At 39.6% G+C, this 18,238-nt stretch overlaps 1 protein-coding gene across 6 annotated transcripts in view; it reads left to right on the forward strand.

Moving 5' to 3' along the window:
- pitrm1 (pitrilysin metallopeptidase 1) overlaps positions 1-18,238 on the forward strand; it is a 70,507-nt gene that overhangs the window by 24,920 nt on the left and 27,349 nt on the right. For 5 of the 6 annotated variants that reach the window (XR_015757263.1, XM_043690648.2, XM_043690651.2 and 2 more), the window contains 9 exons: positions 120-248; positions 1,728-1,841; positions 2,520-2,616; positions 3,487-3,621; positions 8,660-8,798; positions 13,934-14,050; positions 14,929-15,061; positions 15,208-15,328; positions 17,127-17,203. Coding sequence is in view for 5 of the 6 variants with exons in the window: in XM_043690648.2 (XP_043546583.1) it covers positions 120-248; positions 1,728-1,841; positions 2,520-2,616; positions 3,487-3,621; positions 8,660-8,798; positions 13,934-14,050; positions 14,929-15,061; positions 15,208-15,328; positions 17,127-17,203 (1,062 nt within the window). In the remaining variant the exon portion in view is untranslated. The remainder of the gene's footprint in view (positions 1-119; positions 249-1,727; positions 1,842-2,519; positions 2,617-3,486; positions 3,622-8,659; positions 8,799-13,933; positions 14,051-14,928; positions 15,062-15,207; positions 15,329-17,126; positions 17,204-18,238) is intronic. The other variant, XM_043690649.2, reaches the window with a different exon arrangement.

Below are 18,238 nucleotides of genomic sequence, written 5' to 3' on the forward strand. Positions count from 1 at the left end.
GAATCAACTTCATGGATTCTTTAATGTAAACCTGATAGCTCTACTTTCATGTGTTTAAAGAATTTTGGCGGGGAATTCTTTATTCGAAATTCATGTTTTACAGTTATGTCTTCCCACAGCATAACCGATAACTTTGAAGCATTCACACTGAATCTTTTGTCATCTCTGCTGGTTTCTGGACCCAACTCTCCCTTTTACAAAGCATTGATTGATGCCCAGATTGGCACTGACTTTGCTCCTGTTGTTGGGTAAGTGATCAGTTTTGGCATGTTCCTTGCTTTATATTGTAATGTTTACTTTAATGAATGAGATTAAGATTATTGTTAATCTTTTGTAAGATTACTGTAGATGACAATGTATGTGTTGATCTCGCATAGTTGAAAACGTTTAGAGTTATAATCTGCATAGAAGGTAAGAAATGCAGTGTTTGTACATGGAATATTCGCCTCAGAAATGCATGTCTTAACTCACCTTAAGTGAGCATGTAGGAACAAGCAAGGAATCCTAATTGTGTTGCCTAGGAGCTTCTCAGAGTCGACTGCACATGGAAAATAGTGAAGAGAATTGGATCTACTTGCAAAAAGAAAGAAATTGAAAACTGGTTTTGAGCTAAAACTTTTGCTAGCTTGTCAAATAATACTGCAGTGAGGGAATTCTATTTACTGAAAGATTGGTGTGAGAATGGAGAAGAAACCTGCCCTGAGAAAGAGACCCAATGCTAAATACACCGAGAGAACAGTGACCAGACACTGACTTGAAATTTCAAACATGTATCAAAATAGGTGGCAGCATTTGTTCAGCAGAAATGTAACACATGGATATGCACTTAGTGAGCCAAATCAAATTGCTCCAAAGAACAAAATTGCTCAGACTTCGAAAAGGTCTTGATGCCAAAATTTCCTGTTTCCAGTGATGCCACTTTAGAGTCATGAACATTGATTAGTCACATTGGTAATATGGATGAAAACCCCCTGAATTTCGAAATGCCCAACAACGAAGCTGTGTAGTAGCAAGATTTGAAAATAGTTCCTGTGAAAACCCAAGACATAAGTTTCATTGTGGTACGAGTCTACATGGTTGACAGAATAAAATTAATGTCTATGATAACTTTCAAAAGTTTTAGTGTATGTCCATGATTATGGTTGAATGGATGAGGGTGGAATGAAGTTGCGGATCAATAATGTTTGGAATGAGTGGCCTTCCTGGTGGTCCACAAGATAAAAAATTACTAATATGGGACTCCTTCAGAACTGATATGACCAGTGGAATAAAGAAGTACCTGCGAATGAATGACAGTTAGGACAGGTTGTCTAAAGTTTGTAAAGTTTGTGCTTTAACTAGGCTGACACAATCATACACTGAATGGAGTTCATGAAATTCACAAAGTGTGCAAACATGTGTGCTGCCCTGCTTGATGTTTTATGTAGCTTTGCCAACAAATCATGGGATGCTAGTGTGAACAAGCATAGTTCAGAAACTAAAAGTACCAAATCATATCCAGGGTGGGTTCCTCACAATCATGTCATAGAAAAGGAATTTGACAAGTTTCTTAATGTGTTGGTTGTTGTTGAAGGAATCTTAGAAAAGAGAATTAATTTGATAAAATACAAAAAAAAGTCACATTGATTTAATTTGTATTATTGATGCTGCTATGTTTTGCCAAACAAATACCAGCTGAGTCTTGTGGATTCTGTTATCACTTACAGTAAATATGTTTTGTTTTTCAGATATGATGGCAGCACGAGAGAGGCTTGCTTTACCATAGGGCTACAAGGTATCGCAGAACAAGACATTAAAGTTGTGAAAGAGATCATCGCCAAAGTTATAGATGAAGTAATTGAGTATGTAGCCTATTCTATAAAGTTGTGTTTTTGTTTAATTACAGGAGAACAACTTATTGAAGCTATAACATTTAATGCCATACTGACACCACACATTTACATATCCAGTATGTTCCTTTCCTGTCTCAGACATCTCAATTTTCCAATGCGGGATGATGCTGAAGAAAGGCCTATGCCTTTCTCACTAGAGGAAAGACATTTGTACAAACAGCGATCAGTCTTCCTTTTGTCTGGGCCAAATGTAATAATTTGAAATTTCCATCACCAGTGTTGATGTGTTTCAAAAGAGAACCTGCAAATTTAGATGTGAATAACATACATATCTATAATGGGTTCTATGTGACGTATTGCAAAATATAGTTTTAATAGTTTCTTTCATATGTTAATCAGACCTTGAGTGTAGTATTGGGTCTGCTGAACTCTGGCCCATCCAGTTTGCTTGGAATTGTTACCTGCAGCCAATTCATGATTACAGGCCAATCTGACTGAATTTCTTGGCATAAAAAAAGAGCAATCTGCTTGACAGTGATTGAATAGAATTGATAGGTTACCAAGCTAAAGATTCAATAGACATGTCAGAAGCAGACGTTATTATAAAGATTTGCCCAGATGTTTATTCAGATGGTTAAAATATACTTTTTATGAAAATATATTTCTCTTTATCTTTATGAATAAAAGGAATGGTTTTGAGCAAGAAAGGATTGAAGCACTCCTTCACAAGATTGAAATTCAGTTGAAACACCAGACCACCAATTTTGGACTTGCATTGGCATCAGTAAGTTTCTTTTTGTCCACTTCAGCCACAGGATGGCGTTCGAAACTGATGTTACACCCAGTCAGTATTTACAGTACATGGTTGAGTGTATTTCCAGTCAGTATACCACAAGATGGTGCTAGAAACTAACAACCTACTTTGTTGTTCAGCGCTGCCCAGTGTGATGAGAATTAGTTAATTCTGAAATATTGAAAGGGAATGTTTTAAAGTGGTTAGAATTAATTCTTCAGCAACACATTTTAAACTGCTGTTCGGTAACAATTCCACATTGTGGAAACAAAATTGTCTGAATGCCAGAAAGCAAAGTATAGATGTCAAAAAAGCATACAGCACGGAAACAGACCTTTCAGTCCAACTCGTCCATGCTGACCAGACATCCTAATCTGACCCAGTCTCATTTGCTAGCATTTGACCCATATTCCTCTAAACTCTTCCTATTCACATATCCATTCAGATGCCTTTTAAATGTCATAATTTGGCTAGCCTCCACCACTTCCTCTGGCACCTAGTTCTGTACATGCACTACCCTCTACATAAAAGCGTTACCCGTCAGGCTCGTTTTAAATTTTTCCTCTCACCTTAAATCTATGCTGTCTAGTTTTAGAACTCCCATCATAGGAAAAGAACGTAGAGAGCTTGGCTTTCTGCAAAAACTGCACTGTGAACATAAACTTGAATAATTAATCTTGAATTTGAAAGTTAAATTGCCTTACTGGATAAGAAAATAATTTGTTTAGTTATAATGTTGCCTAATTTTTAAAAACTGTAATAATGTTACTTTTTATAGATCGGATTTGACTTGCCAGCATTTAGATATTCTTCTTTAGCTGTTGATCGTGTTTTTTTCTGTTGCCTATCCTGTGAATCTAGTACATTGCTGCAAATTGGAATCATGATGGTGATCCTGTGGAGATGCTTCAGATCAGTGAAAACATGGCTAGGTTTAAGCAGTCATTGGAAGATAATCCACACTTCCTACAGGATAAAGTCAAACACTATTTCAAGGTAAATGCCAAAGGAATTACTAACCTGGTTTAGGATCTTTATAATAGCTGTTAAGCTTTGTCTGTTTCAGCTGCATTTAATACAGTTTGTGTTGTGCTCAACCTGCTTTCCGTTAGTGAAGCATTCCATATAAACTCAGGAAATTCTTGGTTATGAATTGTTGTTGACTTTTTTTACACTAAACGCTACTTTAAGAATTGTGGTAAGCAATTTTGTTTTCTGGGAATTTTTGAGATTATTTACATGACCTTTCTTGTGGGAAAGAATGCATTATTGTTGAATTCATTACTCAAAATTCTATTTATTCAATGAGAAACTGCATGTTGAATCCATTTTGGAATTTGGATATAAATTTGAAATCTGCAGAACATAGCTTTTAAAGCATTGTGAAGTGGCTGAATATAACTGCAGTGAAGGAAAGGCAATGTAGTTCCGATGAGAATTGTGTATGGCTTGGAAGGGCAACTAGAGGTGTTAGTGTTCCCATGTATCTGCTATCTTTGTCCTTCTGGTGATTTCCGCTTTCACATGTTTGAAAGCTGCTTTTTAGGGAGCCATGAAGTATTACTGTGGTGCACTTCTAGTTGGTACTGGTGCCATTGTGTCAGTAGTGAAGGTGGTGGCTGGGGTGCCAATCATGTGGACTGCTTTGTCCTAGATGATGTTGAGCTTGAATGGTATTGAAGTTGCACACATCCAGGCAAGAGGGAAAGTATTCCATCATAATCTTGCCTGTGCCTTGTAGATGGTGGGGAGGCTTTGAGGAGAATTCAAAGTTGTGCAGGTTAGGTGAATTGAACAAGCTAAATTACCCATGGTGTTCAAGAGATAGAACATAGAACATAGAAGAATACAGCGCAGTACAGGCCCTTCGGCCCTCGATGTTGCGCCGATCCAAGCCCACCTAACCTACACTAGCCCACTATCCTCCATATGCCTATCCAATACCCGCTTAAATGCCCATAATGAGGGAGAGTCCACCACTGCTACTGGCAGGGCATTCCATGAACTCACGACTCGCTGAGTAAAGAACCTACCCCTAACATCTGTCCTATACCTACCCCCCTTAATTTAAAGCTATGCCCCCTTGTAATAGCTGACTCCATACGTGGAAAAAGATTCTCACTGTCGACCCTATCTAAACCCCTAATCATCTTGTACACCTCTATCAAGTCACCCCTAAACCTTCTTTTCTCCAATGAAAACAACCCCAAGTGCCTCAGCATTTCCTCATACGATCTTTCTACCGTACCAGGCAACATCCTGGTAAACCTCCTCTGCACCCGTTTCAGTGCCTCCACATCCTTCCTATAATATGGCAACCAAAACTGCACACAATACTCCAGATGCGGCCGCACCAGAGTCTTATACAACTGCAACATGACCTCAGTACTCCGGAACTCAATTCCTCTACCAATAAAAGCCAGTACGCCATATGCCTTCTTCACCGCACTATTTACCTGGGTGGCAACCCAGGGTAGCCACCATGGATGTGTAGGTTCGGTGCATTAGTCAGAGGAAATGTTGAGTAATAGGATAGGGGAACAAGTCTGGGTGGGTTACTCTTCGGAGGGTCGGTGTGGACTTGGTGGGCCAAAGGGCCTGTTTCTACACTGGAGGGATTCTACAAAGAAGGAAAGTGAGTTACTCTGCAGAATTCTGTGCCTTTGACCTGTATTGATTGCTAAAAAATTAGAATTCAGTAATGGGATGATGATGTTACGAGTAGGCCAGCATTTATTGATTGTTCATAAATGCCTAGAGGGCAGCTAACTTATAGCCACAATGCTGTGAAACTGGAATCACATGCGGGTTAAACCAGGTAAGAATGGCAGATTACCTTGTCTGAAAAAATGTAGTAATCCACATGGGTTTTTATAATAATTGGCAGTGGTCACCATTAGAGTAGCTTTTTTTTCCTGATTTCAAATTTCTTTATCTGTCGGTGTGGGATTCAAACCCATGTCTTAAGAATATTAACTTGGAGTTCTGGGTTATTAATCCAGTGATACTACCACTCTGTCATTGCCATCCTCTAGTCTGGTTTATTTTCTCATCAGTAGTAGCCCCAAGAATATTGATAGTGGAGAATTCAGCATTGGTAATGCCATTGAACATCAGGGGCGGTTTTTATTTGAGGTGGTCATTATCTGTCACATCATTGGTTTGGCTGATACATGACACTAATTAATTAATTTTGCTGCATTTGGACACCAGCTGCTCCACTATGACCTTGAAAATTCCCAATTCTGATTGTATGGTAGAAGAAATGTTGCTGATGAACTGGCTTAACATTGGGCTGAGGACACTAACTTGAATCCCTGCAATGATGGCCTGGAAATTAGATATTTTACTACCGACATTTTAGTATTTTGTTTTCACAATTTATAATTGCTTTGGCAGTTCTGGTTCAGCCATATTATTAATGAAAAATAGTATTTTCATTATAAACTTTAGAAGAGACATATTGGACTCTGAACATTAACTTTGTTTGTCACTCCATAGATGCTGCTTGACTTGCTGGATTGCTCTAGCATTTCCTGTTTTTATTTCAGATTTCCAGTGTCTGCCGTACTTTGCTTGTATTCAACTGTATTATACGTGCTGGGGTTACTTGAAGGCCAGTCGCTATAGGAATTGCAAGTTCTCTTTACTGCAAACCATAGGATATAGGAACTTTTGGCCCATCAAACCCACTCCTCCATAGTGGGCGGCACGGTGGCACAGTGGTTAGCACTGCTGCCTCACAGCGCCAGAGACCCGGGTTCAATTCCCGCCTCAGGCGACTGACTGTGTGGAGTTTGCACGTTCTCCCCGTGTCTGCGTGGGTTTCCTCCGGGTGCTCCGGTTTCCTCCCACAGTCCAAAGATGTGCAGGGTCAGGTGAATTGGCCATGCTAAATTGCCCGTAGTGTTAGGTAAGGGGTAAATGTAGGGGTATGGGTGGGTTTCGCTTCGGCGGGTCGGTGTGGACTTGTTGGGCGGAAGGGCCTGTTTCCACACTGTAATCTAATCTAATCAATGATGTCATGGCTGATCTGGTAATCCTCAGATCCTGCCTTATCCCCATAACCCTTGATTCACTTAATGATTAGATAGCAGTCTATTTCGGCTTTCAATATACTTTATGACCCAGCCTCAAGAGCCTTTGGTGATAAAGAATTTCACAGATTCATTAACCGCTGAGTAAAAATTCCTCCTCCTCTCTGTCTTAAATGAATGCCTCATTTATAGAGTCATGTACCACAGAAACAGACCTTTCTGTCCAACCCATCCATACCTACCAAGCTTCCCAAACTAAACTAGTCCTATTTGCCTAAATCTTTCCTATTTATGTACCTTTACAAATGTCTTTTCAATGTTGTAATTGTACCTGCATCTACCACATCCTCTAAAAGTTCATTCCATATTTGCACTGCCCTCTGTGTGAAAAAGTTTCCCCTGCGGTCCCTCTTTATTCTTTCTCCTCTCACCTTAAACTTATGCCCTCTAGGTTTGGACTCCCCTATCCTGGGGAAAAGACCTTGGGTACTCGTCTAGAGTCTCGCCCAAGACGTAACCACTCTGCATCCACCACGTCAAACCTCCTACGAATTCTACATTTTGATATGGACTTTCATTCTTCTTAACTCCAATGAATACAAGCCCAATCTCCTCATAAGAAAATCCATCCATACTTGGGATCAATCTAGTGAGCCTTCTCTCAACTGCCTCCATTTTCAAGCTATCTTTCCTTAGATGAGGACCAAAACTAATCACAATATTCCAGCTGTTGTCCTTTAAAATACCTTTATTTAGTTTTAGCAACACTTCCCCCTATTTTTATGCTTGATTCTCTTTGAAATAAAGGTCATCTTTCCTTTTGTCTTCCCTATTATCTGCTGAACGTAGATGCTAGATTTTTTTTTGATGAGTGCACTAGGACCCCCAAATTCCTCTGTGCTGCAATTTTCTGCAGTTTTTCCCCATATAAATAATTGTCAGTTCTTCTACTCTTCCTACCATAGTACATAACCTCACATTTTCCCACATCTGCTATGTTTTTGTCCACTCATTTAACTTGCTAATGTCCCTCTGGAGACTCCTTGTGTCATTCTCACTGTTTACTTTTGCAGCTGCTTTTGTCATCTGCAAACTTAATGATAGTACATTTCAAGTCATGAATATGAATAGTCAATGACTGTGGCTCCAGCATTGACACTTGCCATCTTGAAAATGACTCCTTTATCCCAACTCTCTATCTTTTAGTTAACCAATTCTCTGTCCATGCTACTAACACCAACACCATGGGCTTTAAATTATTGAGTAGTCATATGTTAGACACCGTATCAAATACCTTTAGGAAATCCAAAATAATTTCCTGGTTCCTCTTTAGCTATCCTGCGTTTTACCTTCCCAAAGAACTGTAATAAATTTTTCAGGTGTGATTTCCCCTTTATAAAGTCATACTGATTCTGCTTCATTAAATCATGTGTTAATAAATGATCTGCCATTACATTCTTTATTATAGATGCTAACATTTTCCCTAAGGACTCTTGGATGATTACTACTATTTCTGTAGATACTCTTTAAAGTCCTAGGATGCAATCTATCAGGTCCATGGTTGTTAATAAATGTATGATTCAAATTCCGTGAAAGAATTATGTACGAGTCATTTTGTCAAAAGACTGCTGTTAAGTTGGTCAGACACAGTCTCCGAATTAACTTCGATATCTTCAATGATTCATAATACTCTAATTGTTTTGTAATTTCACTCTTGATGCAGCATTTCCTGGTTCATTTCTTATGTCCTGTCTTTGGAGAGGAATATTAACATCCCTCGAATTCTCTGGTATGGTTTTCTTTTCAAAAGAAATCCACAATATTATTTGGTTCTTTTTGTCTGTTTTCATTCGATTCCTTGGTGATAGTATGTTTCTGTTATTTTCCATGGAGGTGGTTAGCTCAAAGGGAAAGCGCTTTAACATGAAGGCCAGGTATTTCTGAAGAGAGATTATTTTTTGTTTTATCATAATTTGTGATAATTTGTTGCATTACAGGAAAACCCGCACCAACTATCCTTGTCAATGAGTCCAGATGAAAGTTATTTGAAGAATCAAGCTCAACTTGAGAAAGAAAAGCTACAAGAGAAGGTCAATTCTCTATCGATGGAGGAAAAGAAAGAGATCTATAAAAAAGGTTTGTTATTTTTGCCAAAGTGAGGATAATATTGCCAAATTTGAGTTGCATTCATAGTTTCCTCTTAAAAATCAACTTTAAACTGAAGTTTACATTTGATCACCTTCTTCTGGTCCTGTAAGTGTTACCTATTGTTCTGGGGCACCAAGAACTTCCATTGTATGCCTCTCAAGTGGCTGGTCAAGTCTGTATGCCAGCCTCTTGTTTCATCTACAGGGCGGTCACTGTAGTTAGCACCTGATGTACACTTTTGTCACTGATGATCAACACAAGGAGCACTAGTTATGCATACCTGCCACCAAACCTGGCACCTACTCATCTGTGTGTTTAGTTCTTTAATTTGTACCTCTGTGCACCAGGATGTTTAGAGTCATAGCCATAGAGATGTACAGCATGGAAACAGACCCTTCGGTCCAACCTGTCCATGCCGACCAGATATCCCAACCCAATCTAGTCCCGCCTGCCAGCATCCGGCCCATATGCCTCCAAACCCTTCCTATTCATATACCCATCCAAATGCCTCTTAAATGTTGCAATTGTACCAGCCTCCACCACATCCTCTGGCCGCTCATTCCATACACGTACCGCCCTTTGTGTGAAAAGGTTGCCCCGTAAGTCTCTCTTATATATTTCCTCTCTCACCCTAAACCTATGCCCTCTAGTTCTGGACCCCCTGACCCCAGGGAAAAGATTCTGTCTATTTATCCTATCCATATGCCTCATAATTTTATAAACCTCGATAAGGTCACCCTTCAGCCTCCGATGCTCCAGGGAAAACAGCCCCAGCCTGTTCAGCCTCTCCCTATCAAATCCTCCAATCCTGGCAACATCCTTGTAAATCTTTTCTGAATCCTTTCAAGTTTCACAACATCTTTCCGATAGGAAGGAGACCAGAATTGCACGCAATATTCCAACAGTGGCTGAACCAATATCCTGTACAGCTGCAACATGACCTCCCAACTCCTGTACTCAATACTCTGACCAATAAAAGAAAGCATGCTAAACGCCTTCTTCACTATCCTATCTATCTGCGACTCCACTTTCAAGGAGCTATAAACCTGCACTCCAAGGTCTCTTTGTTCAGCAACACTCCCTAGGACCTTACCATTAAGTCCTGCTAAGGACTTTGAATTCCTGCTAAGATTTGCTTTCCCAAAATGCAGCACCTCATTTATCTGAATTAAACTCCATCTGCCACTTCTCAGCCCATTGGCCCATCTGGTCCAGATCCTGTTGTAATCTGAGGTAACCCTCTTCGCTGTCCACTGCACCTCCAATTTTGGTGTCATCTGCAAACTTACTTACTGTACCTCTTATTTTCGTATCCAAATCATTTATGTAAATGACAAAAAGTAGTGGACCCAGCACTGATCCTTGTGGCACTCCACTGGTCACAGGCCTCCAGTCTGAAAAACAACCCTCCTCCACCACCTCTACCTTTGAGCCAGTTCTGTATCTAAATGGCTAGTTCTCCCTGTATTCCATGAGATCTAACCTTGCTAACCAGTCTCCCATGGGGAACCATCTCGAACGCCTTACTGAAGTCCATATAGATCACATCTACTGCTCTGCCCTCATCAACCTTCTTTGTTACTACTTTAAAAAACTCAATCAAGTTTGTGAGACATGATTTCCCACGCACAAAGCCATGTTGGCTATCCTTAATCAGTCCTTGCCTTTCCAAATACATATACATCCTGTCCCTCAGTATTCCCTCCAACAACTTGCCCCCCACCGGGGTCAGGCTCACTGGTCTATAGTTCCCTGGCTTGTCTTTACTGCCCTTCTTAAACAGTGGCAGCAGGTTTGCCAATCTCCAGTCTTCCGGCACGTCACCTGTGACTATCGATTATACAAATATCTCAGCAAGAGGCCCAGCAATCACTTCTCTAGCTTCCCACAGAGTTCTCGGGTACACCTGATCAGGTCCTGCGGATTTATCCACCTTTATGCATTTCAAAACATCCAGCACTTCCTCCTCTGTAATCTGGTCGTTTTGCAAGATGTCACCATCTATTTCCCTACAGTCTATATCTTCCATATCCTTTTCAACGGTAAATACTGATGCAAAATATTCATTTAGTATCTCCTCCATTTTCTGTGGCTCCACACAAAGGCCGCCTTTCTGATCTTTGAGGGGCCCTATTCTCTCTCAGGTTACCCTTTTGTCGTTAATATATTTGTAAAAACCCTTTGGATTCTCCTTAATTCTATTTGCCAAAGCTATCACATGTCCCCTTTTTGCCCTCCTGATTTCCCTCTTAAGTATACTCCTACTTCCTTTATACTCTTCTAAGGATTCACTCGATCTATCCTGTATATACCTGACATAGGTTTCCTTCTTTTTCTTAACCAAACCCTCAATCCCTTTAGTCATCCAGCATTCCATATGCCTACCAGCCTTCCCTTTCACCCTGACATGAATATACTTTCTCTGGATTCTTGTTATCTCATTTCTGAAGGCTTCCCATTTTCCAGCCGTCCCTTTACATGCGAACATCTGCCTCCAATCAGCTTTCGAAAGTTCTTGCCTAATACTGTCGAAGTGGCCTTTCTCCAATTTAGACCTTCATCTTTTAGATCTGGTCTATCCTTTTCCATCACTATTTTAAAACAAATAGAATTATGGTCGCTGGCCCCAAAGTGCTCCCCCACTGACACCTCAGTCACCTGCCCTGCCTTATTTCCCAAGAGTAGGTCAAGTTTTGCACCTTCTCTAGTAGGTACATCTACATACTGAATCAGAAAATTGTCTTGTACGCACTTAAGAAATTCCCCTCCATCTAAACTTTTAACACTATGGCGGTCCCAGTCGATGTTTGGAAAGTTAAAATCCCCTACCATAACCACCCTATTATTCTAACAGATAACTGAGATCTCCATACAAATTTGTTACGCAATTTCCCTCTGACTATTAGGGGGTCTATAAATACAATCCCAATAAGGTGATCATCCCTTTCGTATTTCTCAGTTCCACCCAAATAAGTTCCCTGGATGTATTTCCGGGAATATCCTCCCTCAGCACAGTTGTAATGCTATCCCTTATCAAAAATGTCACTCCCCCTCCTCTCTCACCTCCCTTTCTATCCTTCCTGTAGCATTTGTATCCTGGAACATTAAGCTGCCAGTCCTCCCCATCCCTGAGCCATGTTTCTGTAATTGCTGTGATATCCCAATCCCATGTTCCTAACCATGCCCGGAGTTTATCTGCCTTCCCTGTTAGGCCCCTTGCATTGAAATAAATGCAGTTAATTTATTAGTTCTACCTTGTCCCTGCCTGCCCTGATTGTTTGATTCACTTCTGTTCTCAACTGTACCAGTCTCAGATTGATCTCTTTCCTCACTATCTCCCTGGGTCCCATCCCCTCCACCTTATTAGTTTAAATCCTCCCAAGCAGTTCTAGCAAATTTCCCTGCCAGTATATTAGTCCCCTTCCATTTTAGGTGCAATCCGTCCTCCTTGTACAGGTCACTTCTACCCCAAAAGAGATTCCAATGATCCAAACATGTAAATCTTTTTCCCATACACCAGCTCCTCAGCCATGCATTCAGGTGCCCTATCCTCCTATTCCTGCCCTCACAAGCTCGTAGCACCAGGAGTAATCCAGATATTACTACCCTTGAGGACCTTTTTAAATTTCTGCCTAACTCTGTAATCTCCTTTCAGAATCTCAACCTTTCCCTTCCTATATAGTTGGTTCCAATGTGGACAATGACCTCTTGCTGGCCCCTCTCCCTCGTGAGAACATTCTGCACCCTCTCTGAGACATCCTTGATCCTGGCATCAGGGAAACAACACACCATTCTGCTTTTTCTCTGCTGGCCGCAGAAACATCTTTCTGCACCTCAGACTACAGCATCCCCTAACACAATTGATCTCTTGGAAGCCGACATACCCCTCGTTGCATTAGCCAGTCTCAATACCAGAAACTTGGCTGTTTGTGCTACATTCCCCTGAGAATCCATCACCCCCTTCATTTTCCAAAACAGCATACCTGTTTGAAATGGGTATATCCACAAAAGACTCCTGCCCGAGGTGCCTACCTCTCTTACCCTTCCTGGAGTTAATCCATCTAAGTGATTGTATCTGAGACTTCCCCCCTTTCTATAACTACCATCCATCACATACTGTTGCTGTTGCAAATTCCTCATCACTTCTATCTGTCTCTCCAACCGATCCACTCAATCTGATAAGATTCGCATCCAACAGCATTTATAGCAGATAAAATCTGCAGTAACCCTTAAACTATCTTTAAACTCCCACAACTTACAAGAAGTACACTGCAAAGGCCATTTTGCTCCTTCACAATCTACAGACCCAGAAAATAACACTGTCTTATTCCTCTACAAAACACTGCACTAGTTTAAATTAATAGCTATGGCTTATATTTTATGTTTAATCAAGAGACTTATCTCCAAAAATATTTAATCAAGAAAGAACCTGCTGTACTCACTAATACAGCCTTTCTCTTGGACAGACTTAAAACAACAATTAACTTATCTGATTCTGTGTTGTAAACTTCACCCAAACCGGTTCCTCCAAGATTAGTTGTGAAATTCACTGTTTGTTAATTTTCACGGATGCCCTCCGATGTCCAGCGACATATGAATTCAAAAACAGCAAAGGCAGTAACTGTGCAGGTTCTCTCTCTCTCTCTCCTGCACTGTCCTCACCATGTGCTTCCTTTTTCTGTTCTTCTCCCTTTTAAAACTTGTTGTTTTGACTTTTTTTTCCAAAGTTCCAAAACAATGCAGCAACATATAAAACAGTAATTGCTGCTCCTGGAATTCGAGGAAATCACCTCCAGCACCCAAAATACCTCAAAAAAAAAGGAGCAGCTCTTACAGCCAGAAATCTTTCCCGTCCTTCGTCTTGGATTACCCAGAACACTGAAAAAAACAACTTTACATACTTGTTTTTGAAGAATACTTGTTGAACATTTAGAATATTAAGATTGACCTTGGCATGGATTGCCTTGTTCTGAAGCATTGCTTTAAATATTCTAGCAGTCTAGTTTGATTATTGCTGTATTTAAATGCTGTATTGTTATTTCCATTTTTGCAGAACTTATTTTGAATATATTATTCTCCATATGCACATTGAGTTATTACACGAATCTTTTTTATTTCCTCAGGACTGGAACTGATTGCTGCACAAAGCAGACCCCAGGATGCATCCAGTCTCCCAGCTCTTAAAGTTTCTGATATTCAGCAAACATTTCCATTGACACCTGTAGAGATGACATACATAGGTACGACTGTTAAAAGTTGGTTTTGGATTATTATGCAAGCTGCACACTCCTATAAACTTTCAATTTAGTACAACCTTGCTACTGTGCCATTTCAAAGCAAATGCAGTCACTCTACCCAAGGCTGTATTAGCATTCTGCATGTGAGCCATTATTTCTGTATAGATGCTTAATAAACCTCCAAGACAGATGAACCTGCCTGCATCCAATTCAGTTTTGCCAGTAGTGATAGAGGATCTGACTAGTGACTTCTAGGCGCTGGAAGATATGTTATTTCAGTTTTGAGACCAGTAGGATTAACTTTGTAGCTACTTAGGAGAAGCTGCAAATCTAACTATTACCTGAGGCTTCTTTTCACAGTTGTATGCAAGAGAACAGTTAGAGGTTGCAAATTATTTTATATAAATTTTTGGGCAGTAGCTGATCACAGTCTTATTATTTTAGTGTAATTGCAAAATAGTTCTATGAAAAATAACCCCAGAAAGAAGGTGATGCCAAGTAGGTCACTTAAAAAACCTTTGCTAATCTTAGATGAATTTTTGATTATGAGCAACAAACTATCAAACTTGTTTATGACAAATTCGTAGTGATTGGGCAGAATTATGAATGACAAAGATAGCGGTAACAAGGAAAAGGATTTGATTTTGAGTTATAGGTAGAGGGTGAGAGAAAGACATTGCAAATCAAACATAGCATCAGAGCAGTGGCAGAGCTGCAGGTAAAGAAGTGCTTAAAAAGTGGAGACTGAACTCATTCTTAAATTTGAAGTAAAATTTGAGAAATTTAATTGATTTCCATGTATGAGCTGTTTCAAATGTATCATTGAAACTTGGCAGTTTTGACTACAGATAAAATCTACATTCTGCTATATTTCATTTCAGAAGATGAGGTGCCTGTTCAGTATTGTAGTCAGCCAACCAATGGAGTTGTTTATTTTAAGGCTTTCACTAACCTTAACACATTACCTGAGGACCTGAAGCCATATGTACCATTATTCTGCAATGTGATCACAAGGTAAATTAATGGAGCACCCAGTTGTGTGGTGACAGTTATATTCGTTAATATCAATGATGTGATTGTTGTGTGAATTTACACATTAATGCCTTTTAAAAACTGAAGGTCCATTTTGCTTCATTATTTTGAGTATTTTCTTTATTCAGGATGGGCTGTGGGAACCTTGATTACAGAAAACAGGATCAGCAGATTGAGTTGAAGACTGGGGGAATGTCTGCCTCACCTAAGATTCTCCAAGATAATGATAATTTGGATATGTATGAACAGGTACAGCACTTTATATATTTAATGCAGAAATTATAGCAGAATATAGTACAGGAGCCAGTGACTATTTTCAGTTTGCACTTGAAAGCAGATATTCTCCTCAGCTTTAAAATAACTAGGCAACACTTTGCATATCTATTTGCAGTTACATCTCCCAAACGTGTAGGATTAGTGAATGAGGACTGTCCAGTGAGCAAAATGTAAGTCTTTTAATGACGATAAAATTCATGAAATACATGGCTAATTGCAAGTCGGAGATGACTCATTGAAAGAAATGATAGTAAGCATAGCCTTAGAAGAAACAATTACATAATTAAGTAGTCTGGAGAACAAAGGAGATGAGACAATCACTTTGCTGTCCCTTCTGATGTTTAGATGATGATACCTAATTTTTTTTGTCAAGGCTGAGGAAGAAAGCTGGGTAAATGTTTAGTTTAGAAACAATTCTAAAGTATTGATAGGTCTTCAGTACTATTGCCAGAATGTTGTCAGGGCCCATAACCTTTACAATATCCGGTGTCTCGAACCATTTCTTGATATCATGTAGAGTGAATTGAATTGATTGAAAATTGGTATCTGTGATGCTGGGGACCACTGGAGAAGGCCAAGATGGATTATCCACTTGGCTGTTTCGGCTGAAGATTGTTGTGAATGCAATACCCTTACTTTTTGCCCTAATTCATGACTGGTTGTGGCAGGACTGGAGAGCTTAGATCTGATCCATTGGTTGTGGGATTGCTTAGCTCTGTCTGTCATTTACTGTTCATGCTGTTTAGCATGCAAGTAGTCCTGTTCGGTAGTTTTACCAGGTTGACACCTCATTTTTAGGTGTACTTGGTGCTGCTGTTTACATGCCCCCCTGCACTGTCCATTGAAACAGAGTTGATCCTCTGATTTGATGGTAGTGGTTGAGTGAGGGATATGCCAGGCCATGGGTGTGTGTTGTGTTGAAGTGCAATTCTGCTGTTGTTGATGGCCCACATGTATTGAGTCTCGAGTTGCTAGATCAGTTTGAAATCTGATCCATTTAGCTTGGTGATAATGCCACACAACACAGTGGAGGGTATTCTCAATATAAAGGTGGGACTTTATCTCCACAGCGACTGTTTAGACGTCAGTCTTACCTTTACTGTCAAGGGGAGATGCATTTGCAACTGACAAATTGATAAGGATGAGGTCAGATATGTTTTTCTCTCTTCTTGGTTCCTTCACCACCTACTGCAGACCCAGTCTAGCGACTGTATTCTTCAGGACCTGACCAGTGGTGCTGCTGTGCCACTGTTGGCGGTGGGCATTGAAATCCCTCATTCAGAGTACATTCTGCACTCGTCCCACCCTTGGTGCCTCCTCCAGGTGTACTGATTCATCAGCTGAGCGAGGGCACTATATGGAAATCAGCAAGTTTCCTTCAATGTTTAACTCGAAGCCATGAATTTCAAAGGGTCTGAGTCGATGTTGAGGACTCAGATTGTACTTGTTCGAGCTGAGTGGCCCTGGCAGAATCAAAACAGAGCATCAGAGAGCTTTGTTTGAATTCCATTTAATTGATAGATTGTCAATAAAAAAAAGGATTGCCATGTTTGCATATTGAAAACTTATGTAAACTGCTTCCCTTCAAAGCTTCTAAATATGGCTACCAGTGCCATGCTGCTATTTAATTTGCTTTTTTTTTTAAATACCTCATAGTTTTCTTGTATTATTTTTGTGTTTTATTGTTGTTTAGATTTTCTGTTTCATGTATTTGGAAAATATTTACTGTTATATCTTCAAAATTTTAGCTAACTTCCTTCCTTTACAATAGGGAGTGTTATTTACTTCTCATTGTTTGGAGAGAAATCTGCCTGACATGATGCACCTCTGGACGGACATTTTTAACAAGTACGATTGATTCGAGTTTTTTTTAATTTGTGTGTAGGGGAGTTGGGTTAATGGAAGTTAGGCAGCCTTTTACTGTTAATTATTGGCCTTGCTGCCTGAGCCATGTCAATGGACATACCTTAGCGCACTTGGGTAGGTTGCAGTGTTATCATTTACCCTTCCACTGATATGACTAGTCTCCTAAAATTCTGCACGAACCAAGAATTTGCCTGATCATGTTTGATCTAACGTACATAATGCTCACTAGTGTCATTCAGCATAATCATTTAATCAATTGATTTAAATTGGAGCCTAAAGTATAACTGACAAGGTAATTTACAAAAGATTTCAATTAAGTTGAATGTTTAACATTTTTCTCAAGGAAAAGAAGGCAGTTACTGGATTGCTAATAAGTTCATATTTTTAAGACCCTTGATTTAGTATGGCAAACTGCTATAGTATGCCCTTGATGGGCTATGGTCTTTTCCCCATAACTGCAGTTTGTCTAGTAACTAAACATTGTGTTTGAATGCATTCTTTGTTCACTGAAACATGCAGTTAGTATTTGGAGAATGGGTGGTTGTTAATGCCTATTACCAAGGTGAGAAATTTGTAAGTGAATTAATCTCCTCCACAAGTGAAAGTCTTTTACCTGTCAAATAAACATTGTTGGAAGCCCAAGGGTATTCATAGATCATACATTTGTGTTCATTATAGATCTTATAAATCATATGCATTTATTATACATGGGTTAAGGTAGGAAAATTGCATTAATGACACTTTTTTTTTTGTCATTCTGACATTATTTAACAGATTCTGATAATTAATAGATTGGCATAGTAATCAGAACAGAGAATATACCTCTGCTAAAAGTATAAATAGCTTGGTTAGGGATAGAATAACTGCAGTAGTTTTTTTTCCAATATATGTTTATGATTGTGCTTAGCAGTTGAACATCTGGAGTACTTTTGGATAACACAATTGTAAACTAACAGATTTAAAAACTGGATCTGGAAACTTTAAATATTCTGGATGTAAGTTTGCTCGTTGAGCTGG

The sequence above is a fragment of the Chiloscyllium plagiosum genome, unplaced genomic scaffold (genome assembly GCF_037043375.1).
Source record: "Chiloscyllium plagiosum isolate Xiang-an unplaced genomic scaffold, Cpla_swu_hap1 HiC_scaffold_5, whole genome shotgun sequence".
Lineage (NCBI taxonomy): Eukaryota > Metazoa > Chordata > Chondrichthyes > Orectolobiformes > Hemiscylliidae > Chiloscyllium > Chiloscyllium plagiosum.